The sequence below is a fragment of the Egretta garzetta genome, unplaced genomic scaffold, assembly GCF_000687185.1.
Source record: "Egretta garzetta isolate BGI_Z169 unplaced genomic scaffold, ASM68718v1 scaffold61, whole genome shotgun sequence".
NCBI classification, from domain to species: Eukaryota; Metazoa; Chordata; class Aves; order Pelecaniformes; family Ardeidae; genus Egretta; species Egretta garzetta.
Genome location: NW_009258620.1, coordinates 1093224 through 1120696, shown reverse-complemented (window position 1 = coordinate 1120696; position 27473 = coordinate 1093224). Strand labels below are relative to the sequence as shown.

General features: G+C 37.1%; 1 protein-coding gene across 3 annotated transcripts in view; it reads right to left on the bottom strand.

The window, feature by feature from the left end:
* Positions 1-27473, bottom strand: part of GNB1 (G protein subunit beta 1) — a 43675-nt gene that overhangs the window by 10382 nt on the left and 5820 nt on the right. For 2 of the 3 annotated variants that reach the window (XM_035903573.1, XM_035903571.1), the window contains exons 2-7: positions 15342-15404; positions 13842-13893; positions 6524-6631; positions 5807-5845; positions 3922-4028; positions 2043-2106 (exon numbers count right to left, since the gene is read on the bottom strand). In XM_035903573.1, the coding sequence (XP_035759466.1) occupies positions 2043-2106; positions 3922-4028; positions 5807-5845; positions 6524-6580 (267 nt within the window). In that variant the 5' untranslated portion in view covers positions 6581-6631; positions 13842-13893; positions 15342-15404. Of the gene's footprint in view, positions 1-2042; positions 2107-3921; positions 4029-5806; positions 5846-6523; positions 6632-13841; positions 13894-15341; positions 15405-22330; positions 22352-27473 lie in introns of those variants that run through there. The other variant, XM_035903572.1, reaches the window with a different exon arrangement.

Here is a 27473-nt window from a genome sequence, read left to right as displayed (position 1 = left end):
AAGAAGAAAACAGTGGGGAAAAAAGTCTTGGTTTGTTTGAGTATTAAGCTATTTTGAGGGTAATTTGCACATCAGACCAAGTAATGACGTAATTAAAACCTCAGATTTGCCTTTCCCGAATCCAGTTTAATCAGCAATTTTGGTAAAAACTAAATTATTTCATTTCAGTGCTCTGATTACTATTGGTTTATTATAGGTTCAGGAAAACATTGATTTCCAAGCACAGTCAGCAAAACTGCCAGTTCCAGGCTTAGATGCTATGCCATAAATGAACAAGTAAGGAAATCACTACTTTCACTGCCATTTAAATCCTTCTTTGGAAACCTGCTGTATGCAATCAAGCTTCATATTTAAATAACTACCCCATGTTTCCTTGTCATTCTGTGCTCAAACAACCTTATTAAAAAAATTATTGCAGCTAAACCTGTTCTGTCTTGTTAACTTGTTGCGTTCATCCTTCAAATTTGTTCATAACATCTTTAAGAAAGGGATCATATACATATTGTGAGGTTTCATGCACTATTAACAGTCTTCCTGCATTTCTTAAGTAAAGATTACTGTCTGTTCCTCTGCTGCTACTGTAATCAGTAATCCTGCAGCAATCAGCAGTTAAAAAACAATACCCTGCACTAAAAACACAGCCAGCTCATTTTTTGAAGTCTTCTACTAAGGAACCAATCAGAATATTCACCTTGAGCCATTTTGTTTTATCATTAGGAAAAGATCATATTTATGACAACTGTGTTACTTCCAACGTGTGCGGCACCTGCCAAAAGAACATCTGCAGACTACCATTCAAGTATTTTTGTGTTAACTGCTTCCAGGTGCTACCTAGTCAAATTTAATAGTGTTTCCTACCTAGAATTCCAGGGGGGTTGTGGTTTGATTTTGGGGGGTTTTTTGTTTCTTTGGGGTTTCTTACTTCTTTTGGGGCAGGGTGGGGTGGGGGTTGTTTTTAACTCAATTGCTATTTCACTGAATCGATACTGCCATCGATCACAGAGGGAGGATGTTTTTGCAACTGAGGAATTCTACTTCTGATTCTAGTAAAAACTTTACCAGTCTAGTAACAACCTCTGTTTCCATTCTTTCCAGATAAGAAGGCTGCTCTCTGCCTCTTGATGATGCCATGGATTTATTAGCGTTCAGATAAGAACGGAAGATAGTAATAAGGACATCATGGTATATACAGTGATTATTTTACCATCTTATCTCTCAGTTATTACAGTAGTTTAGATCACATTTACCTGCAGGCTAGGGTCAAAGGAGCAAGATGAAGGCAAAAAAGGGAGGGGTTTATTTTTATTTTGCAAACAGCATTATTACTCTTTAATAAAGTTATGGATTCATTAGTTTCACAACTGGGATCCAACAATCATCTCAGCTTTGGGAGCTGCTGCTGCAATTGTTTGTTTCTGCTTCTCTCACCTCTGTAGCATGTCATTTGCTCAAGTGCATTAGCAAAATTATTTTTAAGGCTATGATGAGCTAAGCCATGAAAACTTATTTGAAATTAAGTCAGTTCCATGCTCCCGTGCACAACAGACTTAAAGCAGCTGTCAACCTCAGAGAGGCAACATGTGAATTGTTGCTAGCCCCGATAACAGCAACCATAACCAATAAACCCCAATCTGTCATGTGAAAGTAAAAGTAATCCTGAACCGCATCACGTGATTGCGGCCAGAAAGTGATGACCCATTATATATGTCAAGTCTTTCAATACTTAACTGCACACAACAAATTACTATGACTATGCTTAAATCTCTGACCATTCTGGTGCAACATGCTGATTACTTCTTGCTCTCTGACAATCAATTTCTCTGCAGTATCAAAACATTCTCTAGAATTAAGTATTGTATTGTTTTCCATTTGTGGTGCACATTTCCATACACAGAGCACTTAAATGCAAATTTTATTGTTTTGGAGAATTCAAAATTTAGTCTTAGGAGTATGAAAGTAATGCAGCCAAAATCACAACAGGTAACGTTTCCTTCCTTTGTATTTACAATTGAATCACATAGCAACACATCAGTTAGTCTTACCTTGTTTGTAGTATAGCTGTCCCAAATTATAAGTTTGCCATCCTGGGAGGCACTAACTAGAAGCCTAGAGAGGAAACAGGAGGTAACCACAATCATTGCAGGAAAACAAGAAGGAACATCTTTGTGACGGTGTTTCTCTCCATTATTAAGGCCAAGGTACTTGAAACCATTTAAGTACCATGCAGCATTATCCAAGTCATTTATTAGCACTACTTTTATATTAGCACTATTTTTATACTTATCTTTAAGTTTGCAAATACTCAATTTCAATACTAAATGTTATGGAAATGTGCGATGGAACACCTACACCTTAACACATTCTGACTTCAGAAAACACTGTAGCCATGTAACTAACATCTCAATCTTGAAAACTGAGGGAAGAAAACTTGCATGGAATCAGCGCTTCTGTGTGCTAGACACAGGCTTCAGATTCATTAAGCTTGAGAATCTACACTATCAATGTGGTTTCCTTTTTCCTATTTTTTAAACCAGGAATTTAAGTTCCAAGACAGCCAAAAACCCTGAATGAATGTCAGCGCTGAAATACAACGGAAATGAAAATGAAACGCAGCAAAGATATCGGTAACGGAAGGCATAGCATTTGGAAGATTTCTCCCCTAAATCACCACCACCTCCATCCCCCACCCAGTAATCTTGTTTGAAACATGATGCACCTAATTCATTGTTCAGAGCTCTTACCTGCTTTTGATGTGTTTAAAGATAGATCAGATATACTGACATGAAAAATCTGTCTAGTCTCCACATTTTCTAAGTAATTTTGGATAAAATACTACAGAATGGTATTCAAATTTGTTCTGTGCATCATCTTCTGACCATTTCCAAGTGAACAATACAGTGCAAAGTACTCCACTGTCTTTGCACTTTTTTGTTCTCTAGGTTATATTTTAGACCTGCCTTGCAACACTCCTGCCAAACAAGAAATTGAATCCCCATCTTTTAAATAAGCTATATGTCCAAGAGATGCCTGAAGCAATGAATTGCACATATCTGTTAGAAATTAGCTTCTTTCACAGGCACAGGAAACTCAGGTGCAAACCACTAAAGTTTAACTCAAACAACAGTTGTGTTCATAGTGATTTAAGTACTAAGTAATTCAGAAACTACAAATATACACATGTATTATTTTTCATTGCCATGATGCATACTGTCATCTTTGTTAAGCACTTGGCTATTTTGCTTTAGTGTATTTACTGTATGCATACACACAAGAGTTCATGCAGTTATTTCATAGAGCACAGCCTGTTTACACAAATTTGGGAAGCAAACTTTAATGACATCAAGCTTCCTTTGAAAATCTCTACCAAGCAGAAAGCAGCTAGCTGTAACTTACAAACACCTTAGCTGCAACTTAAAGATTCCTAAGGGGAATTTTTTTTAATCTGTTCTTGCAAGGAAGCAGCAACATATAATTTTTGCTGAAGTTTGAAAATTTGCTGCCATTAGTGTGCCTTAAAATTCTTGTAAAGAAAAGAGAATGAAAGTAACTGATAGGAGTATCATTTAGTTTCTAACTGAACATCAGTAGTTAACAGGAAGCATTTAAGCAAAAAAGACAACTGATAATGAAATCTACTCTATCTCCTCAGTTCCTCAGAATTCATGTGGTACCACAACTGTTTTTCAGGCAAGTAGACAAAGACTGGTATTTTGGCTCCAAATTTAGATTTGGATGATAAAAACATGGACATTTGAGGGAAAAATTGATATTAAGTGTTTCTGAATTCTCTTGGTTGTCTGAGGTCTCTTGGAATTAGTGGTTCCTAGTGGAAGGAACAGGAGAAATAAGAGAGACCTGTGCACTCAACTTTCCAAAGAACAGCGAAGCCACGTGATCTGATTTTGGATCACTAGCACCCACCTGGAATCAGTCCCCCAGTGCATTGCATAAATTTTAGCCAGGTGTCCCCGGAGTGTTCTTCTAGTGCGCATTTGAATTCTCCCCACTGGGTCAATATTGGCTGTGATCTGAAACAGGAATGTGTCAAACACTGAATTTTTCACTTCATAGTTCCAGAAGTAACACAACATCCACCGTTACATTTAAATAATTATTCCAATGCAGACCAAAGTCCCATATCTTGAATATTGACTGAGTTTTTTTTAAATTGCCTAATCAAAAGTTACAGCATTTTACCTAGTATGTCTATCAAATGAAGAAAGAAGCCACTCTATTTATAAAGACTCTCAGAAATTACTTTGCTCAGGTCCTATCTTCTTAGACTTCCAGGATTTCAGACCTTTGGTCTGGGTTTTCTACTCCTGCATAGATAAACATGGTAGTCTAACATTTTTTTTTTCCAGAATGGTGAGCGTGGGGAGGTATGTCAGGCTTTAAACATGTCTCTGCTTTTAAAAGATTAATTAATAGCTCTCTTTCAGATTCAAATGGCTTTCCTATCAAAGTATAGGATTACTAAATTAATGGTATTTCTGCTTTATTTAACTTCTTGAAGATAAAAGTAGTCTCTGGATTAAGTGAATAGTGAAGTGAGGAAGTGATCAGTTTTCTTGTCCTTAAACTGTTAAATTTAACATAAGTAAGTCCTCCAGTCTGGAGAGAAGTACCAGTTTAAAAAAAGAAAAAAAAAAGAACAACCCAGCACAACACATTTCCAGTACTGTAAGTAGTACACGTCACAACAAATCCAAATCCAAGAGTTTGTAAGTTTATTTTATGTATAATGTCTGCATACTTCTCATGTCTCCAAGTTACAAAATTCTTTAGCAAGTGCATTTGAAAAAAGATCTCTGCTTCTTTACAAAGGCTATCAACACAGCTTAGGACTCAGATGAACAGATAAGTACGTTTCCCTGACATAAAACTCCTTTCATGGTGTACATCTCTTGTATTAACTAATAGTGAAGCCTTTTTTTAATTTTGTTTTTCCATACTTTCACCCTGGAAAATACTCTACATTGTGCCTCACATAAAATGAGATCACAAGATGTTTACACTCAAACAAATATTGGTACTACCTTTTTTACTTGATATTTTAGTGGCATTTTAAATTAATAAACTGACATCAATCACTTCTGTACCAACTATCTTAAATCAGACACACAGGACTAATAGTCAGCATTCAAGCAAATGGACTGAAGTATGTGACAAGAGTAAACTGATTCATGATATACCGAGGGGAAAATAAAGAAAAGCAAAGGCCTGCCCCCTCTTCCAATGCCAAAATCATCTGTTTCAGTCTAAATTCCTAGCAGATTTCTAGAGAAAACCCCACCATATCTTCATGAGATGTGCTACAGAACACAGCTTTCCCTTTCCCCAAGTTAATGTTGACTAAAGCCAAGCCAATAGGATCAAAATGTGACAGTACAGCAAGATGCAAACCTATTAGCTTAGGTTCAGAAGCAGTTCAGACATAAGTGCAGCATCGCGTGGAAATTAGTAAGTAGGTTAACCTCAGCACGTCTTATGGTTCAGATTATCATGGTAATGCAACTGTACTACCACCATAGCCACAGCAGGACACTGGGGCTCCCCTGCATTATTTTCCATTAAACGGTAGAGATGTGCCCCGAGTCACTTCTTTAAGAAACTACCGCTCAAGGCTACCTCTCTCAGAAAGCGGACAAACAAACAATTTACTTATTTCTGAAAGAAACCACTGAAAAGCAAAATTAAAAAATTCATAAAGGAGGCAAAAAAGATTCACTTGCACTTACACCATATTTTCTTTTTGTAAAAGAGAAAAAATGTCATAATTCATGTTAACATCTTAAATGCTTACCTGAGCCAGGGTGGCATCCGCACATGCTTTCCTAGCATCCTGCAACAGAAGAACGTTAGAGAAATCAGAAGTTTGGTACATTTATTTATACTCTATCTCTGTTTTGTCAACTTGATCAAGCACCCTCAAAACAACGTTCAGAAAGCATTTCTGCTTGTCACCCAGAGAGGACCCATCCTAAGTGCAGCATGAACATAATATGCTGTCTGCTGTCAAAACACATTGAGCATATCGAGCATTTAACCTAAAATTTTCTTCTTTTGAGAGAAAAGGTAACATTTTTTTCACCACAGAGACAGCCAAGCAATAGAACTGCTTGTCCAGACAGACTGTGCAGTCTCCATTCTTGGATGTTTTCAAGACCTAACTGGACAAAGCCCTGAAAAACCTTATAGCTGACCTTATTTTAAGCAGGAGACTGCTTCAACGTTGGTCATGATATGGCTCAGAAAAAAACTCAGTAAGCATTCATTTTGATCTAATCCATTTTGTGCGTTATTTGTGTGACTATTACTTTCTAAGCAATATTTAAGGCCAAAAAGTAATTTCCTAAAGCAATTGCATGTGCTTGCCCCTTCTAAATATCCACAACATTGACTTTGACATTGTGAAAACATTTAACTTAACGCATCATTTCTGTCTGTCTGTTCTCCTCACAACACACAAATGACCATTGATCTGGACTGTGGCCTCAAGACCCACTGACACGATACATACTCTGATTTGGTTTTTCAGTTGCTCAGCCTCCTGGCGTAACTGGTCGAGCTCACTCATTTTCCTGTGCTAAAGGTGTGCTTCACTGCCACCTCTGAAACAACCAGAAATCTGAAAGACAGGTGATAATAATGAGAATTAGTAGCAGTCATAGCTTGAAATTACTAGAGTAGACAAGTCCTTTCAACCATCTCAAACAGCACTTGAAAAAAAAGGCAGATTGCTTTATAAGTACTGGAATACAGGTGAAAATATTTCTCCAAAGTCTCTTCAGACTTTGCCACACACCTTAGTTTTTTTCCAGCCATTTGGACTTATTCCTTTCCTCCAGGCCTCTCTTTCTGCATTTCTTTCCATTAATGTTTTTCTGATTCAGTTTTGTATAAACTCATTTCCCAAGAGTGAACCAGCAGATAACACTAATGTTAGACATGAAAGTCAGAACATCTCCGTAGGACTTAAGAAGAAAGTAAGGAATCCTCCCTACCAAAGATAAGCACCTTCAGTATTTACAGACTGACACAAGCACTTGCAAAATGCTGTAAAAAGACCCATTATGAACGCTCTGGGTAACGCAGCAGTTATGAGAAATGTTCTGATATCTGGATAAAAGGAAATCACTCACAAATGTTGTTCAGGTTTTTACTTGTTAATCACTAAAATGTCTCCATGAGATTTCCAGAATAGCTTCTAACATTAACATGTTCTCAGAATAAAATTAATATTTTTTGAAAGTCAGGTTGAGGTGAGGAGTTTGAGAAACCACTGCCAACAGACATTTCCCCCCTTTAAGACTATTTTCCTAGCATCTATAAGCACCAAATTACTAACATATATCCCTCTGTCTGCTGTACTCTGTAGCCAGCAAGATAGAGGCTCAATAAAACATAACTACCACTGAACACCCTCAAAAATTGCCTATAGAGTTCCTCAACTATTGGACTATTTTCCAATATAATAAGCATATAGATATTTTCCATTAAGCATACATCTTTAAAAGTCACCGTTCCAGAAAGATATTGTTGGCATTTTCACGAGCATTCCATACCTAAAACTCAGCTGTTCTTAAACTTTGTGGTTTAAAATCTCTGCAGCTTGATACCAATATAAGATGCTGAAGAAACACACTGATGAAGTTTATCATTTATTGCGGAACAAGATAATCGGTTCCATTTTCAAATGCTACATAGAGCACCTGGAGTTTATAAACACTGGTAGTGTGTTTTTAGAACATTTTATTGGCCAGAATTGACCCTCTACTATTATCAAAGCAAATGCTTTGCTAGCAGCTTTGCATATTATTGTGTTAAGATTTAATCAGCTTATTTATCTTTGCGAGCATGCGGGTTTTGGTTTTTTCCTAAAGTCCTTCCCAAGGAGAAAGATGAGGCTAACTTCCAAATTCTTATCCAGTCACAGTAACAGAGGACATGTTGTGAAGGCAAATTAAAGCAGTAGAGCAAACATGACTGTCGAAAGAAAAGAAGTTTCAAAACAGTGACTAAGATTTTAACATTCCCTAAATATTGCTGTCCCATATAACCAGACTTATCTCAGGGCAATCTCCATAGCAGCTAGTATTCCAAACCAATGACCTCAAGGAACAAATGTCAGATCTTGTCATACCATCATTTACAGATGTATACTCTTCTCTGAAACCCAAAAATATTTTAGAAAAGGACTTTTAGTTAGCTTCTGTCTCAAAACCTCCATTCACACAACTTCAAAGCCCTTTCACTTTATTGTGAAACTAGGTCTCTTCTTTCTCTCTTCTGGTTCCAGGGTTATCTTTAAGCCCCTTTAAGATTGCTTGTTCAGCTTAGTCCAAAATCCAGTTAAGACAAAACCCATCAAGAGTGTTTTATTATCCTACAACCACCTTCTTTTCTTCTGAATGCTCTTTTGTCTCTCAATATGTTTTGTTCATTCTACATTTAAGGCAAAACACTCTGTGGTTTGATCTCTACAGTTTTTAGCATGCAGTCATCACTGTCTACAGCTCCTGTGTAGTTCACATGCACCATGAAACTGTATGCACTATTCTTGTCATAAATGCATTAAGGAACTCTAAAGACTCCTTAAGAATAAACTGGAAATTTTCAGATTTTTTAGCTTTTTGATATCAAGTTCTATTGCTGCTATTCTCTAAGTTAATATATAAGCCCATTTCTCACTAAGCAAATATCAACCTCTCCAGGCAGAGTACAAAGAATTTAGAGATGGTATCATTTCTATTTCAGAGAAAGAAATTACAATCCAAAACTTAAGTGTTCTGCTCAAGGTCACAGCAACTCAACAATGGGATTAAGATAAAGATTTAGGACGCCAGAATTCCAGCTGCAGAGTTACAGGTAACTACATTGAAGATTTACATGCAGCTTTATTTAAAAATATAATAGGATGAATAATCTAATGTCAATCAAAGCAGATGTGTTCTCCTGTAACATTCAGTTTAAAATAGTGCCAATTTATTTCTGCCAGAATTTGTGCACTATGCAACAGAATTCTCCCGCATTCAAATGAAACAAAACTTCTTTGTATGGAACAGGAAGAGGCCTAAGGAGATGAACGCTAATCCTAGGGGAAAAGTCATATTGAGAAAGTTCACTTCACAGAAACTGAACCCTGTAGTTTCATTCTGGATTATTTGCATACATCGAGTTTAAAACAAACCATACAAGCTGATTTCATGCTTGTGCCTTATTGCTTAATATAGCATGCACTGAAGGGTACTACGGCAAACGACAAAGCCAGATGAAGCAGCCCAATAGCATCGAGTGGCTTCTGCAGTAACACAGCAGCAGTAACATTGATACAGCTGAAAGCACATCACGTTCCCCATTTGATGGGATATCACAGCTTAACTAGCAGATACAGGTCTGTTCACACAAATAAAACCTCCATTACACTTGGGTATACTTTAGTTACACAAGACAAGGTCCTATTCCCAACTCGCACGTCAAATTCAAGACAGTACTCTGCCTCAGCACTTTGCCTCCATTCTCTTCCAAGTCCCACTTTACTCAGGGGCAGAACAACCCAAACTCCTTCATAATCTGTAGGAATTAACTAAACACACTAACAGAACCCACCTTCAAAGTAATTTCATAAATGCACGTTATCATGGTTAGTCAGACACGCTTATACATAACCTGCCCTACCTATTGTGCAGCTAAGCTCCTCAAATGCTTTATTTGTGAACTCCACATCATCAGTCACTCGCTAATGTTTTAAGGAAAGCTTCCTTTTAATGAACAACTTCAAAATGGTTTACCAACACTACAGAAACCTTTACTCCTACATGCAAGATACAGTCTCCATTATCACAAGCAGCAAGGAGTTCAAGGAACTTAACAACTACTATTGTAGCAGCTTCTATGGATCTTGACCTTCAGTCACTTGCTAGGTAGGACTCGTGTTTCAATATTCACTGCATGACAATTAGTAGCTGAATGCATACAATCCCTGATGTTTTTCCCATCTGTAATATTATATATCCATATAATAAGTTTGTATCCTGAAGTTAGATACACTTTTAGAGTTACAAGTTAGCCTCTATGCATTCCAAGCAACTCCAAACTCTGAACTGCATTTCTGACAGCATCCATAGGAATTGTTTAAACCAGATTTCCACATTCCCTTTGTAGTCTTTGTTGTTTCAACATCAACAGGAAGTTCTAATTCCTGCCAACATGACTGAACTCACTAACACTCAGGAAACGAAAATCCTAACGAAGCCAAGGGCATTAAAATATAGGAGTTCTCTGAAGCAGACTGTAAAATTTATGGGACAACCAGCCAACCAACTTGGCTATTCCTCTATTTCTTTTATACTAAGTCTGAGGCAATTAAATTTAGGGCAGAAATGAGATCCACGGGGTGAAAAAAGGACTCCATCCTCTTGTGTACTTTTCAGCTATACTGTACATCAGCAGAGCTTACTAGTATCTAGCATTAAAAAAAAAAAAAAATCTTTAAAAGAAAGAACAACAGGTAAGGTCAGGAAAACGTACAGGAAAACCAAATATTTATATCTATTCTCACTCTTGATACGTGGGAAATTTTTATACAGATTTATTCTTATTACAGACACAGAAATAACAAGCAGAGCCTGATCAATAGATGATCTATGCTCACTGCAAACTAGCACAATTGAATATCATGAAATAATATATTCTTGTTTCTCAGCATGTTCTAAATGCATTTACCCCATTTTAAAAGACTGTTTCTAGGAGAAACTGTAAGCTTGATACAGATGATGCTTCTATTTCTGGGGTTTTGAAAGAAGTTACTAAATTTCTAAAGCAAGCAAACTTCATGCAAAAAGTCACTACTCAAGTTCTACACTCCTTTTTTCCAATTATCACCATAGCTGTGAAGAAATAGGTAGCAGCCAAACTCATGCTTACCTCACTTTCTTTTGAATATGTTACTGTGTTCCTGAAGGCAGGCTTCCCAAGAATAACATTCACTTTGCTGAACTCACTCAAGACCTTTCCAGCGGCTGAAGTGCTTAAGTGCCTCTGCTCTAAGCCTAATTCCCCCTAATCTTGTTGACAAGTATACCTTGTAGATAATTCTCTTCTTGCTAGGGACAACAGTATGCCTACTTGCAAGGTAGTTCACTATTCTTCACTACTCCAAATGACCCAAGTCTCTAATCTTGTCTTACAAGTTACCCATAAAAGAGTCACTTCGTTCCTCTGTTTCCCACATAAGAAAATCAAGTATTGACTTCACCTAATTTGTTCTTTTCCATATATGACAAAACTTCACAGTTCAGCTATGTCAGAAGGATTTATCAGGTCACTCATCTCAAAGTAGCAACTTCTGGGTTTATTTTTCTCTAAGCTACATGAGCTATACTCCTAATGTAAGAGGAAAGTTATATATGACCAGGCAGTGAATTGTATGTTGAGCAACTCTGCACAGAATCTTTGAACTGAACAGAAAGCCTTATGAAATCTACAAAACTTCCTCGTACCTCCTGTAAATGGAGATATACTTAAGATCCCAGTATAATAATTCTAATTTAAAGGCAAAGCTCACTACTCAGAAAACCGTGACAGAACAATTCAAAAGCTAAGGAAGAACTCAAATTCACTCATTTCAGTGTTATGACTTTCATGTCCTTTCCAGAGCTCAAGCTGTTTATCTAATTAGGTCCAGTTATTGAAACCAAGGTATCATTAATGTCATCACATTTCTATGTAGACTGATGCTTGCCTACGTTAAAAGAGAAATGGGAAGAGTTGAATACAACTCATCCAAGCGTATTCTTGGGTTAAATATGATTCCTCTCAAACTTCCTGGCAACAGCAATGAGGAAATAATGAAGTGTTTAAATAAGCATTGCATTTTCTCACACCATTCCTGTTAAAAAAAAAAAAAAGAATATAAAAGAATGGAGTATTCCATGCTCTCCTAAATAGCCTGTCCTGTGAATAATCTCTACAGATTAAAATAAGAGAACACAGATTTGAAATCACAGCTATCATTAAGTCAAATATTTAGAACTTCTATCCTTTGATGGCCAAATTTTGTTTGCTACAAGGTTCTTTTACTACACATTACTGATACCAAAAAGTAAAGCAATCCTGCCAAGCCATTGTTGATGCAAAGTCTGGTAACATAGAGGGTTTGGATCTATATTGGTGGAGTATTACTCAAGTACAGTAATTTCATAAGGAGGTTAGCCAAATCACCTTTCTCCCAAACAAACAGGCTATCTGATACTTGTTCCCTCAGCATCTTTCCTGCTAATACGCATCACTCCAATGTGTACGAAACAGCCAGAGGAAAAGCAAACCACATAATTTGCAAAAACAGAGCCAAAACTTTACAGCCTTAATAAGTTCACGTTATGCCTACCAGACAGTCTTATAGCAGGTCATCTGATTAAATGAAGCTGTGCTAATCTATTAGATACCATAAATCCTATTAGCAACATGCACAGCAGCTTGTACGTTTTCACAATGACAAAGGAATTATATGCAATCCACTGTTAGTTCCAATGTTTTGATATCATATTGGCTTTGAAAAGCTAAGGGGGTTTTGTTATTCAAATCAGAAGTGTATATTGATTCCTATTTGACTTTTATTCAATAGAAAACACAGTAAGAAAGATCAGAATTGCTTGTGGAAGAAATTTGAGGTGTTCCCTCTCCCGTTTACATGATCCAAAATAAAAGACAAAAAAATTCAGGGGCACCTTCTGATCCTGAAATACACATATCTCCAGCTATGGTGATCACCAAAAAAAGGTATAGATAATTTTAGAAGTTAGAAATCACAGAAAGGATATACAGGAACACAAGATAAGAAACGTACAGAATCACGCAAGCTTCTGTGATACAAGCTTTATTTGAAGGGGAAAAAAAATTTAGAACAGGTGCTGAATAGGTCGAAGACATTGGCTTAATACCCAGCACTGGTTAAAAAAAAAATAAAAGGTTACATAGAAAATAGGACAGAAAATACTGAAAATATCATAATGAGTAAAAGCAATGGTTCGTCTGCACTGGGAACAGTGTGTTCAGTTTCTGCTCCTCCAAAAAAGAACACCGGAGGTGTCTAGGGTTGACCAAGGTAACTAATTAGAGAACACCTCAAAAGACAGGTTTAGTGAGAGAGACAGGGCCTAGCTTGCTGCTTGCTTTTTGAAAAACAGGTAAATATCTAGTAATTGACAGTAACAAATTTAACTGAGGAAATACTTTCTACACAACACATGGTTAACTAGTAGCGTTCCTCACAGACTAAGGGACTTCACAAGAGGCAGAAACATTTGCAGTTATAGTCTGGAAGGTAATGAAGGTTCACTGTTCCAAGAATACTAGTAGTAATTACAATTACACAGAATATAAATTCTGAATTTTTTAGGTTCTGTTTAAATATATACTGACACATTGAAAAGAACCTTCTGAAAAGAACCACTTTGCTCAAAAGAAATTTGGCCTTCTTTTGTCAAACATGGCAGATAAGTAATTTTTCATTCAAGAGAGAATAACTATTCTCATCATTTTATTTATTACAGTTCCCTGCCCCACTGAGATGAAACAGTTTCATCTATGGTCTCCCTCTGCTTTGCCAGTTCCATTTCTGAAATAAGGCAGGCACTAACATCTATTATTTAGCAGGTTTCCGGGCCATTTTGAAATCCTTCCTGTTGACATAAGAATACACATGCTAAAGTAGAAAACAGGTACTCTAGGCTTGCACAGATTAACAGCCAAAATCCTGAAGTCAGACCGCTTTTTAAAAATAGTATGAGATTCCCAAGCACTAGAAAAAAGAGAAATGACCTTATTTCTCTACTTACATTTTCTCTCACTACAGTAGAAAGCCAACTTCTGCTGTCAAACATGTAAATTCTGGGGAAAAAGAAAAAAAAAAAAACAGAATTAGTAAAATTACCGAGAAATAACAGCAATTTCTTAACAACTCTAGCAGAAATTAAAATACTATCAAAGCACAGACTATTTTTTGTTAGCTAACTTAAACAGCCGGCTTGTCTTCATGAAGGAAATGGGCACTGCTTTAATACTAACATAAAAAAAAGACCTGTTCATGTCAAGAAGCTTTTAACATTCCTTTTCCAAGAAAACTCTTGCAATCCTCAGATCATTAATTCTCCTCCCCTAGCGATACAGAAGTCCATGCTATTGGAGAGTTAGGATCATAACAAAACATTGTCTTACTCATACAAGACTAATTTTCACTGCACTACAAAGTGCCCCCCCCAATCTGCCTTTTCCAAGCACTGAAATTATTTCTGCTCAATACTGTTCCTGAAGTATGCTTGCTTTCTAAGCACAGTTAAATATCAAGATATGTTTTATCAAAAGAAGTTACGTAAACCTCCTACTAATGAGCTCAAGTGAGAGCACACCACTCTTCTAGAAGAGTTAACACTTCTAATCACTAAAGATATTAAAAAGTAGAAAAGTAAAAATTGATACGTTAAGTAACACACACTTGCAGTCTGGAAGACTGTAATGACTTAAAACTTACAAACTGGCTTTGTAGCAAGGTGAAAAAAATCCTTGTAAGAAATTTTGGTACAATTTTTCCATCTGGCAGTACAACGTAATAGTTATAGTTCATCCCAAGACTCGAAACACTGACAACCGCTTCTACATTCAAAACATCTGCGATCTGCCCCTATCACACAGCAAGACAAGGGCTATGGGTGATGTCAATGAACACCTAAGTGTACATCTTCAAAGCCGCTGCATCAGGACAGTGCAAGATTATTCTAAGCACAAAGCAAGAACGTACTGAAGGAAAAAACAAAAATCTTAAATCAGAAAGCCAGTCTACAACTTCATACGCTTTAAACTGAAATGCTTACATGTAACGTGTCTTTCTGATTTTACAGTTCACTATTAGCTGGAAAATTTACAAACCACTTCAGTGTCTGGTATGGAGGTTAAGCTACTTAGGATATGGGTCATCCTCATCCAAGCTCATTTATAGATGAACAGTTTAATACTGTGATTATGAAACCATCACAGTGTAAGCAGTTTTGTTTGTTACTGCCAGAACAACACACTTTTAGACATAAAACAGTAACTCACACTTAGAGGCCAAACGCCATCCCCCCAAAGACACAAACACATGAGATGACCATTTTAAGTTCTGAAAAAAAGATCAACTATATTCAACTTTCAGAAGCCTTGACAGAAAAATTTGCCCACACTGCAGAGATAATGAAATCTAATGAAATTCTGAAAGAATTACCTGAAATGTAAACAAGTAAAATTATGCTGGAACACTAACAGCACACAGAATACACAATAGCAAAGGCCAAAACACACACCATTATTGTCCTGTGCTGCACCCTCATTAATGCAGGAGAGGTGTTGCAGATTTCATATGCCTTCTGCAAAAAAGAAAAACAAAAACAAAACAAAAAAGCTACTTTAACCAGCCTGCAAGAAGAGTAAGGAAGCATAACAGCAAACTTTCCCACAAAGTTTAGTTTATTTTTCAAACCAGGTTAAGTTTTCAGGTAGGTATGCTGAAAGCATCCTGTGAGGCCTGCAGAATGCAATCCTGGCAACTGACATATTTTCATTTCTACATTAAAAGTGGAGCTCATTTAAGAACAAAAGTAGACAAGCTACTTAAAAAAAAATAAATCTGCTTTGCCACAAGCTTCCATTTTTAGCTAAAATGTAGCCTGGTAAAAGGAACATGAAAATTACAGGCCAAGTCGTTCATCGCACCACAGTACTGGTTCAGCAAAGAAGAGTTCTTGTAACAAGCTTGATACACTCTCTCTTAATCAACCCTTGTAACCCTGCTTAGCTGAGAGCTTGAGGTTCTCAACATCAAGTACTGGGGGTTTCTAAAACAGGAGAGAACAAAAAGTACCACAGAATACTTTAAGCGTGGTTCAAGTGGTTAAACCATTACACCAAAGCACCTGGAGGTCAGCCAGCCCTACACACTGTTGGTGTACCCAGTATCCCCACAGCCTTCTACTCCAAGTAAAGAAGCACAGCAGCTTGGACTAAGGAAACAATAGAGGAACTCCAGAGGGCAAAAGCATCATCATTTCTGGGTAAAGCTTCCCTACTACAGGTACTCACTAACTGCTGTCAGCCTAATATTCTTTTTTCTTGAAAGATACTGAAGTAGTTACACCGAGGTGAACACCCAGCTTAAAAATGTATCTCAACTCCAACCTCCACCAGAACACAAGTCTTCACATGAAGACGACTCCTCTGCAGAAGAGACTACAACTTTTTTTCATGAGGTTGGGGAAAGCAGGGAAGAAAAGAGGGAAGAAAGGAAGAAAAAGGACTTCGAAGAGTAGGGAAACCATTTAGAAGTATTTTACTTCAACATCATAGCAAATCTGAACAACCCTCCAAAATTGAGCAACTTCTGAAGAAGATGAAATACATTCACTGTAGCCCTCTTCAAAGCCATTAGCTGCATAAACACGTTTTTCTTCTTGACCTACGGATTCAATGAGAGACTTAAACCCCAAATATTCTAGATGCTAATTGCACCTGCACACCTACCTAAGACTGCTTTACACATACATTGACTATGCCAAAGACCAATATTAACTGCAGCAAAAGCATTCCAGCTTCTTAAAACACACCATCAAGTCATACATAACCTGATGCGAAGCCAGGCACAGCACATCAGACAAGACACCTGCCCACCAAGGGTTTGGCTCAGCCCCTTGGGCAAGGTTTCGCCAGGTTCCGTAAGCAGATGCCCTTGCTGTAGGGATGTGGACAGAGCACAGGCAACACCAATTCCTCTTGTGGGTCCCACCCCAAACCAGTGCCCAGGAGAGGCACACCACTTCTTGTTATGGGGGTCCTGGCTGAACATCAGCCAGCAATGCTCCCTCATGGCAAAGACAGCCAACAGCATCCACCGCTGCATTGGGAAGAGCATTGCCAGCAGGTGAAGGGAGATGATCCTTCCCCCTACTCAGTGCTGGCGAGGCCACATTTGGAGTGCTGTGTCCGGTACAAGACATGGAGCTACTGGATAGAGTCCAGCAAAGGGCCTTGAAGATGATTAAGGGCCTGGAGCATTTCTCATATGAGGAGAGGCTGAGAGACATGTTCAGCCTGAAGAAAGCTCAAAGGGGAATTTTATGAATCTGTGCCATCTACTGTACATATATATATTTTGAGTGGCTCTATCGATGTAGTTTAAAACAGTTCTCAATCAACGCTAGTAAAAGCTAGTTGCCATGACCATTACACCACTTGAATTTTAAAAACTTTGGTATTACTCTTAAGGTAAAACAACAGTTTCAAATGAAGTTACTCTTGCTGCTCTGGTAGACCTTATCAACATGCACCCATCTGATGGGGATGCATCCCACAGCCAGCAAGGAGAGCTGCATGCAGGCAGGCAGTTGCAGATACTTCTGTTCAGGTACCCAACACTTATCACCAGTATAATGTATCAACTAAATGGTAGAGATAACTTTTGTGAAACTAGGAATCACAAGTTAGTTTATTAAAATTATTTCTTACAGTCTACGTAGCTGATTATTATCACAGAACAGTATCTTAATGCCTAAGAGATTACACGACCTTTCCAAATTACTGCCAACAACATGAAATTCCAATTATGCCACCAGGCAACAGTAATTAGAAGTCTGAAATTTAAAGCTATGCCTCAAAACTATTCTGTATACAAAAAAACCCCACTATTCTCAGTTTGATGGCTTGGTCCTAACTGTCAACATAAACAGTTCTATCAGACAGCTGGAAACTTGAGGGATGTTTTGATATCTGCATGTGTATGTGCTGCTCCAAGAGTTAATTGTAGCTCAGACTTTTCTTGTTGAGTACAGATCTGTATTCCAGAAAGCCTAGGCTTTGCTGCTACCTCCTACAAGAGAAGCTTTGAAGGATAGCCTACAGAAGTATAAAATAATAATTACAAATTCATAAATCTAAATATGCTCAAGTGAGTGGATACACCCCCTTCATTTATTTGATGTCTTCTTTCTGGGAATTGTCTGCCGTGTCTGTAATTTCCAAGCACATAAGCTTTGAAAAGCAAGCAATACCTTACCAACAGGTTTGCAAAACAGATTACCCCAGTAGGGACACTGCTAGCTTGTACAACTCCTTCGAAAACTTACTGAAGACACTTCTGTAGTCAAAGGCTAGCACGGCTGGACCATTTCTGTGGGAGATATTGGCTGCTTCTTGTGTTGAAGAATTGCCAAGTTTCCAGCTGAAGCAGTCACTGTGCTCAGTAGACATTTTTCCATACATTAGTTTGAAGTACACACAAAACAAGTGAATATCAAGGTCGGTAAGTGTTAATGCTCATTATGCAACAGTAACATTAGCTGGTTAAGGAGCTAACAAATTTCCATGTTCAATACAGCATGCAAGTACAAAATAATAATTACACGAGCTAAAAATACCTGTAACTGAACAAACTGATTTCACAAATGCCTCATTATTACGTATAGCCCAATTCTTGAATTACAGGTCCCATTTTAACTAGGCAGCTTTCTACTAGGGTCACTGATGTTAATACTTAAGATATTTTATATATAGAAAAACCCTGCAGAATACATGGTAATTCAAGATTCTAAAAAACTAGTTTTCTTGTGTTTGCTCTGTCTGAAGACAAGTTTTTCTGGCAAATGAAATCCTTCACCTGTTTCCCATGCACAAGATTTTGAGGAAAATACATTCAAACTCTGCTCATGACTTAACAGTATAAAGTTGCAGCCCTACTAGGAGCTACAGTCTTTAAAATTACTAGTGATATGTCCTTTACCCACCCCGCTCCTGTTTCTAGTAGTAGAAATCTGGAAACACTTTCCTCCCGAAGAAATCTGGGCAATTTTTCTGATGCTAATCCCATGACCTACATTTAAAAAAAAAATCATACCGATGAAGCATAAAAATCTGGACTGTAACAGGTCACTTCATTAATCGTTTCAAAATGCATCTGCAAGCTACGTGCATTATTAAAAAAAAAAAAAAATCTTAATTCTAGGTACAGCAGAGAATTTATGTAAAAATAAAAGAACTTATTATTACAAGCTTAACAGATACCTAAAGCCAAATGCTTAAAATCACATGTTTTAGGAAGAGGGGTCTCAGGAGATCTTTGAAGTAGTTCATTAATATTAACCACCGTTGCTACTTTAGTGACCCAAGTCAAAGGATTTCCCAACTACGCCTCTTCTCTTCTGCCTTGCTCTGAAAGAAATTCACATTGAAGACCATTCTAACACTTCCTGATAAGTGGTGGGCAAAGGAAGCTAACTTATTTTAAGAACAAAATTACTGATATTAAATATCAGTTTCCAACAAAATTTATTAAGAACGTCAAAAGCCAATACTCTTGGTTTTATTCCTTTGTTCAAAGTTATCTATACACAATTACTCCTTCTGAAGAGCAACACATCTATCGATAAACTGCATCAATTTTATCAAACTGACCAGTGATGGTTTTGGCTGTCGTCTTTCCTGATCTTACAATTTAAAAAAAACCAAAAAAACCACACAAAACCAAACCCACAGTAAGTCAGGAAAACTTGGGACTTGCTTGTGCATAGATTTCCAGCTACATTTATATGAAAAATAAGTTATTGAAAATTGTCACTTAATAAAGTATCCCCTTATCCAAAACCAAGCAATTTTGCTGTCACATGCTACTAGACATCTTCCTTCAGACTGAAAAACAAAACCCAGGCAGCACTGAGGAAGAATATATTACTATTAATTAACCAACGCAGAAATGACTAAGCATTTATTACTAGATGCTTCTATCTGCAGAGCCTTACAGTAACTGAACAGTTGTTTCTTACTTCAACTGTCATCTTTAATTGCTTCCTTCAACTCTTATCGTTAACCTCCAGTTTTTATTGGCATTTTCACATTATTTGTAAACTGACCAGAATCTCTGTTTAACTAAACAGGGCAGAGCACACCCACAACAGGGATATCACAGTCCTACTTTAATACTATCACCACTGGCACACACCGTATTTCTCACTAGTTAGAATTAATACTATTGCCAGGAACTGAGAAGTAGCTACAAAGTAAGAATATGTAATCAAATATTGCTGGATCCAAACACCTTCTGGGCAGCACGCAACTAACTATTCATGAGCTGCAGAAATAAAACTAGGTCTTACTAGGCCAAAAAAAAAAAACAACAAACCACAACACCAAAAAAACCCAACCAACCCCACCCACTTTGCACTTGAACTGCTAGAGACAAATCAAATGTTTTAGTTGCTTTCTCAGGCCCACTAACATGAATCAACTACGATTTGTGCCATTTCTCCAGATACCATTATTCCTTCCTATTTTAATTTTTTTTAAATCACAGTAACTATTTATATCCCCTTGGAATTGTGATAGTTACTTTTTGTAATTCTTTGAGGAAATACATTTTTTGACATAAGCCCTTTAACATCAGGAATGTTTAAGAGCTTTACTTAAGAGGAAGCAAACATGCATAGTGGGAACTATCTGGAAGGCTGCTAATAATGAGAACAGTTTCATAGTTTGGATTTAGAAGTGTTAAGGAGGCAAAAAAGGGGGGAAAAAAAAGGGTAAAATTATAACACAAATCAGTCAGATATAGGAAGGTTGCCTGGCCTGTGAAACGTTATCAGCAATGTGTTTGCATAGAAGTTAAAAAAAAATAATGCAAAAAACCCAACAGAAACAAAACAAGAAATCCATTTCTTCTTCTCCAGGGGACCTAAAGTAATGCCACAGTATCAGGCTATTATCTTTTCAGAAAATATGTAATCTCTCATCTAGATCAGCTGCATCTATATAGGTGGCAGGTTTAGGGAAGTTCAGAATGCGAGCTATAAACATTATATTTTATCCTAGAAGCTAGAAATGGACCAGTTGTAGGACCAGCTTAGACATCATCCCAGTGTGACAAATCAGTGACAGAATCATAACACAGGAAAGGAAAACACATTACACACCTAAATATGTATACTTGATTCTTTTTAGCAAAAGTCAACATTAGAAACACTTTTATTCAGGTATCAAACCAAGTTTGTAATCCACAATTTAAGAACATGCCTATAGTAAGGTTCAACCCTGTTAAGAAACATAATTCTTATCAATTCTCACGAAGTTTCCAAAGATCGTTTTTTAAAAGTCACTTTTGGGTATATCAATCTTCCAGTAGGTCTTCAGTTCATTTTCTGTGATTTAAATAGGTTCAGAAGTCCTCGTGAAGATTGATGTATTTCCCTATCATGTCGATGTTCTGCTCAAGCTCTCTCCAAATAATTCACAGTGGAAGCTGGGGAGAGCACAGCATGTGAGTGGATCATGTTGCGCTGAATTCAGAAGCAAAAGAACAGCTAGATGCAAAACCTGGTGCAGAGGTAGGTGAATATACCACCTCCTGTTACCAAAATCCTGAAGGTTATAACAAAATCCATCAGGTGGATCAACTGCCACTGACTAAGGGTTAAAGCGTAAGAGAAGAACTATCTTCCAAAAGCCTGAACGATATTTCTCTCAGCTCTGTTTGCCAACACATCTATATTGGCATGATCTTCTCAACCTCGTTAAAAATTATGTATTGTTTCAGATATTACCATTACAGTGACATCAGCAGGTACATTAAGACCTTCACTACAATATTTATTATATTAGAGGAGGAAATGGGCTATGCGATCACTTATTTACAATACAAAAACCAGAAACAAAACCCAAGCAAAAATAACAAAATTAGACATGAAAAATACTAATAAAAAAATCAGTAAGACTATGTACATGCATAAGCACAGAAAATTAGCAGGAATTCCTATTATTGTATTTTGTATTTCCATAAATTTCAGCTCAACTATTTTATCAACAGAAGCTGAATCATCCATTTCATTCTACATATGCCAGCTCGTAAAGAGTCAACTGAGTCAAAGGAGAATCAGCTGCTTCCTATTTACACCCTTTTAAAAAAATACAACAAACTTTCAGAATGCTACATTTAGCAATACTACTTCTTACATCCTTAAAAGTCAAACCATTTAAAATTAGAAGAAATAGCCATCAAATCAATATATTTTTATTCTTGAGCTAAGGGAGACGTTTACAGATACAAGGTGGTCTTAATTTTGCTTCCGAAAAGCATTTCCCCCATCCATGCACGTAGACACAGACTTTGAGATACTCACATGCTTACATGTCTCACTGCACTAAGGCCCTCAAAACACTAATGAAAAACACATGGTTTCCAGAAGCAACAAGATAATTGATATTCTTTCAAATCTGAATTGTGCTTTAGCATACAGATCAAGAGTTCCACCCAAAATACCTTTCATTGTTAAGATCGAATCCTGAAGGAGTACTTCAGTAACATGGATTCTTCTTTGTGCTCTGATTTAAAATGACTCTGAGAAAGCAAGCAAGCTTTACTGTATTAAACTTTAATAACAATAATTTTAAAATCCAATACAAACAAAGGTACCCCACCTTAGAGACAGGCCAGACAGGACTTGGCAAGTACCTTCTGCCCATCACATCCCGCCTCAACAAAAATATGGTAGTTAAGACATTTGAACAACCTGCCTGCTCTCTTTGTGCCTCTGCTATGCAGGCTGTCCAAAACAGCCTCAGAAGTCATCCAAACAAAAAATATTCACTCTTCACAACTGTGTTAAAGATCTTATCCAAGCCTCAGCCAATTAATAGTATAATTAATACATTTACTTCATTGAAGTAAGAATTTAGGTGTCCAAACAGCACACTGTTCCTCAGTAAGAGATTAACAGAGAACAGTTAGAAAGAAGTTAAGCTACACCATGAAATAACTACCTTCCAGCACCAGTCTGAAGATAAAAAGCATTTCAGTGGACCTTAAAAATCAACAAAACATATTATAAGCATATAGCAGATAAAAAAAAAAATACTCGGTAGAGATTAAAATATGGCATGACTTCTCTAATCTTTTTACCCAAAAATAGACTGAGCAATACTTTGTTCTCTAGCCCTGCAATCAACATAACCCATCTTTAATCAATGTGCAAGCAGTTCCATTAGTTTTGATAGCAATGATTTATACCCCCTAGTAGCTCACTGATTTCTCCTAGCAATTGCTGTATTTTGATATGTACTGTTGACACAAAATAAAAGTTAAGGTACAGAAGAACAGGAACAAGAAAAGCAAGGCTGGCAGACTGAAAGTAGAGTAACACAGGAGACCTTGAAGACATTAGGCTGAGAAGTAGTGTTTGGGAACAGACAATGCAACAACGCTTAATGCCGATATGAAAGTTAAAGTACAACCCGGGGACAGTATCGCAACATAAACCACAAAGGTACAGCAGGAAATACTTGCCGTTCTTTCCATAGCACTGCATTAACCCTCTTAAAACTTTGGGCATTAGTCTTTAAGTAGCAGTTGTATTCCTCTAGGTAGTAGGCATCTGGTTAGGTGATCAAAATAAAGAGGGAAATATAATAAAAAACAAACAAGTAAAGTACTACTAGGCTTAGGAGCCAGACAAAAATGAAGACATCAGAAAATTATCTGATCTATTTTAGGGAAAAAAATATGGACAAAGTGAAGTCAAAAAAGCAAAGGCTGTTTAACAAAGCCAGCAGCCAGTAAGGTTAGTTGAAACCTCTAACTCTTAAGGTTCTGCACTGATGCCCTTGATCCTCTGCACACCCCCTTTACACAAGCACTGCTTCGTGTTTATTTGGAGCCCACGGACTGTACTGTGGTACAAAACTATGTGGGGTTTTGAGTTTGTTTTTAAAATGGAACACACACGAGCTGCAGTAGGCAATACATCAACTTGGTCCTTTAAAAACAGAAGGCAAGAGAGCATTGAAGACAGGTCACTTCCTCCTTACACAGAATATTAAGGATTCTGACTTGGGAAAAACACAGTTATCGTTTCCAACTCCAGCTTCCACCTCAGCTTGCTTTTATAAGTTTCTTCATCTTCTCTAACAGCCGAGCTGCTCATTAACTAGAAGCTGAACCATCACAGTTTTGCAGCACAGTGCATGGTAATAAACGATTTGCCATCTTGGTTTCCTTAACATGCTAAGTTGTGAGCTGGCAAGGCAGCTGCTGAACAGCAGATGTCTGCGACACCTTTGGTGACAGAGGGCAGCAATAACCAGCTTCCCCAGGGTGAGCCCTTCTGACTTTAAATCACAAATGCAAGGATATGGAACAAAAAGAATTACTACAGGATAAATTAGACTGAGAAATCAAAACCAAAGTAATTAAACCTTTAATTCTCCATGGTACGTACCCAGGTAAAGAGGTAGTCACTGCTAGCTAGCAGCTTAACATTGCATGTTATCCTAAACCTGTTCAAATGCTTTATATTTGATTACCAGGGTAGCAAACAAAAAAGTGGCATTTCCAAGGCCTGATTTAGTCTGAGTTCTATGTTCTGAGATAAAGGGAAGACTTCATTCTGTTTTCAAGTTTTCCGAGTTTATAGTGGTTTTAAGATGTTTTCTCTTTTTCTTTAAGACATTGTACTCTATCTGATCCTAAGAATACAGATTTCTCTTTTTGAAATCATCACATATTTGAATCTTGGATATCCTGAGTTTGTAGTATGTCAAATTCAAGACTAATGAGAGACTTTGAATAATCAGATACCCAAGTACTCGCAACTGTGAACTACTGTACCTAGATACTAAAGGCCCAAGTGCAGGTTCTGCACAAGTTCTGCCTCCCCCATATATCAGCAGTGAATCTCTTTTAAGGACAAACTGAAATATTTCCTGAAGTGCTGAAACTTCACCTGTACAAGAATAAAGGAAGACAGTAAGCTGAATTAATTTGACTTCACTGTCCAAGTTTTCATGATATTTCATGATATTTGAGTTTTCATACATGAAAAAACCTTCCCCAATTTCTCAAGCATCTATTAAAGATACACTATTTTGTCAAGATGTTAAATCTGTTAAATTGTTCCTGTTCAATATTATTTCATTTTCTTTAAGTATTATGCAGCCTTTTAACCAAAGTGCTGTATATTAACCTCTATAGTAAGTTTTCGGGCACTAGCCAGATAATATCTGACAACTTGTAGTGAAATCCAGGACTTAGTAACCTGAAGCACAATCAAATTGCCATAAGCATCGAGCAAACCATTCCTGATCTTTGTACAGACAACACCTTTGTTAAACAGACAGCAGTGTATCTTCGGTATTTTACGACTTCACAAAGAATGTGCAACAGGAATATCAAACATATGTTCCAACAAAGAGCGCTCTTTAATTAGTACAGTATAATCTTATTTTGGAGTACCAAAGGTTTCAGCAGACTATCACGTCTACTTTGTTTTTGTAGACAAACAGAAAAAATTACCACCACCACCCTCCAAACACATTTGTTAGGCTCTCTGAAGAAAACAGTTTGGGGAACTAAACAGGAAAAATCCAAGAGGACCATAAACAGATTTCTTCTCAACATTTTGAAGCATGCATAGGCCTGCTTTGTGGAGCACTACTACTTCATTTACTGGAAACAAAATGCATGCTAAGCTTTGTATTATGCAGTTAGAAGTCATGGTATTTCATATACTGAAACATAAGCTTACATTTTTTTATTTTGAGATTCAAGCATTGCTATGTTCAACACATACCTTGAACCACTTGGTGTTAACTAAGAGGAATCAGCTAAACAATTCAAAGAAACTTAAATGGAACAGAACTGTACATATATGGCAAAAAACAGACCTCCTGCACTAGTTTTCACCACAAAGATCTTACCAGAAAACATCAGTATTGCATACATATCAAACTAAGAAATAAGTTCGGGAACTTCTGGTCAATGCTGTTTACAGAGTGAACATTCCTGCCTGGCCTAAAAAGTTTCACTACCAAGCATTAATTTTTAAGATCTCTGCATAAACCAAAAAGGAACATTCATACCATCTTCTGTATGCTTTTAACCTTGGAGCTCTGACCCACCTCCTATCCCTTAATTGTTTCAGTAAATCCCTTAATACCTACAAAAGTCCAGACGGTTGGATTGAATACAAAGTGTTTTGATTTTAAAGAGAGTATAGCAGGGCGGTTCAACTTCTCTAATTCCAGAAGAAAGCCACATTCCCCACCATTTACAAAAGGGCAGCAACACCTCAGGCAGTAGCTTGCAAGGCACAACATCTGGACAGATACGAGCATCCCACATAACCTGCAAAAACATTTGTAAGCTCAACAGCCTGCTCAGTAACCCTCGGCAAAAGAAGCCTGGTAAAATATACCCTGTGTTGCCATATATGTCCCAGTGAGAAAGTCCTTACAGTAAAGCATACACCATCAATACTGGGCACATATATTTCAGTTTCCAGGGAAGTTAAACTGCAATTTTGAAGCGCACAATTAAAAATTCTTCTGTCAGAGCAGCGTTGGAAATTTTTTTTGACATTTCACGAAAATAAAACTAAACCCACTCAGCTTGTTGAATACCTTCATGGTTTTGCAAATAATTTTAGATAACCTCCTTTTATTGTCAGATTTCAATAAATCCTAAAACATCAGGATGAACACAAAGCACATGTTACTGAACACTTTTAAGATGGTTCCCTAAATCTAGCCCAAGATAGGCAAGAAGGCCAGAGAAGCAGTAAGAAAATAAAGCCATATAGAATTAACAGTTCACCTGCAATAGTTAAGCAGAAACTTTTTCTTTCTTACAAAGAAAGAAAATAACTGGCATCAGCTGTTGTAATTAAGCCTACTGTAACAGAAGAAAAAACAAGCCACAGAAGTAATACATGGCTTTCCTGTCAGTGATGTCAACTTTGTGGGCGTTTGCCTTTCTGCAAGTCATATAGAAAGCCTTGAAAAATTTCTTATTTAGTCCCCCACACAGTTTGATTTTGTGCAAGGGATGAGCAAAATCATCACTGATACCTGGACTGGTAAAATATTCACAACCACTTTGATAGACAGCATGCAGGAGTTTCCAGAGAGAAGTATTTTGGTTTTACTCTTTTCCCCCCTAGCAAAGGGGGAGCTGAAGAGAGTGACAGAGCTCTGAAAGCGCTGAAAATAGTGACAAAAATCTTTACATGGTTTTTAAAATAGGACTGCATTACACAAAGCTACAAAAAATTATCTAATCCATCTAATTACAGATAATTAATATTTTCTTTTTTGGGAGTGCTGGCAGACATTTCTGCAGTTTTCAAGAAGACATCAAAAATATTCTCATCTGAGAAAAACATGATAAACATAACTGGCAAGACATTTTAGGCAAACCTTCCTCAGACCAGTGAAGAAACACACAGAAAAAAATATTTAGCTATCTACAATTCAAGTACCTTCTTTATGTTATAAGGACTAATTATTTTCTACACACAGAACCTTCAGAAATTGCAGTGATTTGACAGCTGAAATTCTACTTAATCAAATAAAAATACATATTTTTAATGAAGCAGTTTCATGCAAGCTGCTTACAGAAATGAACTACATTT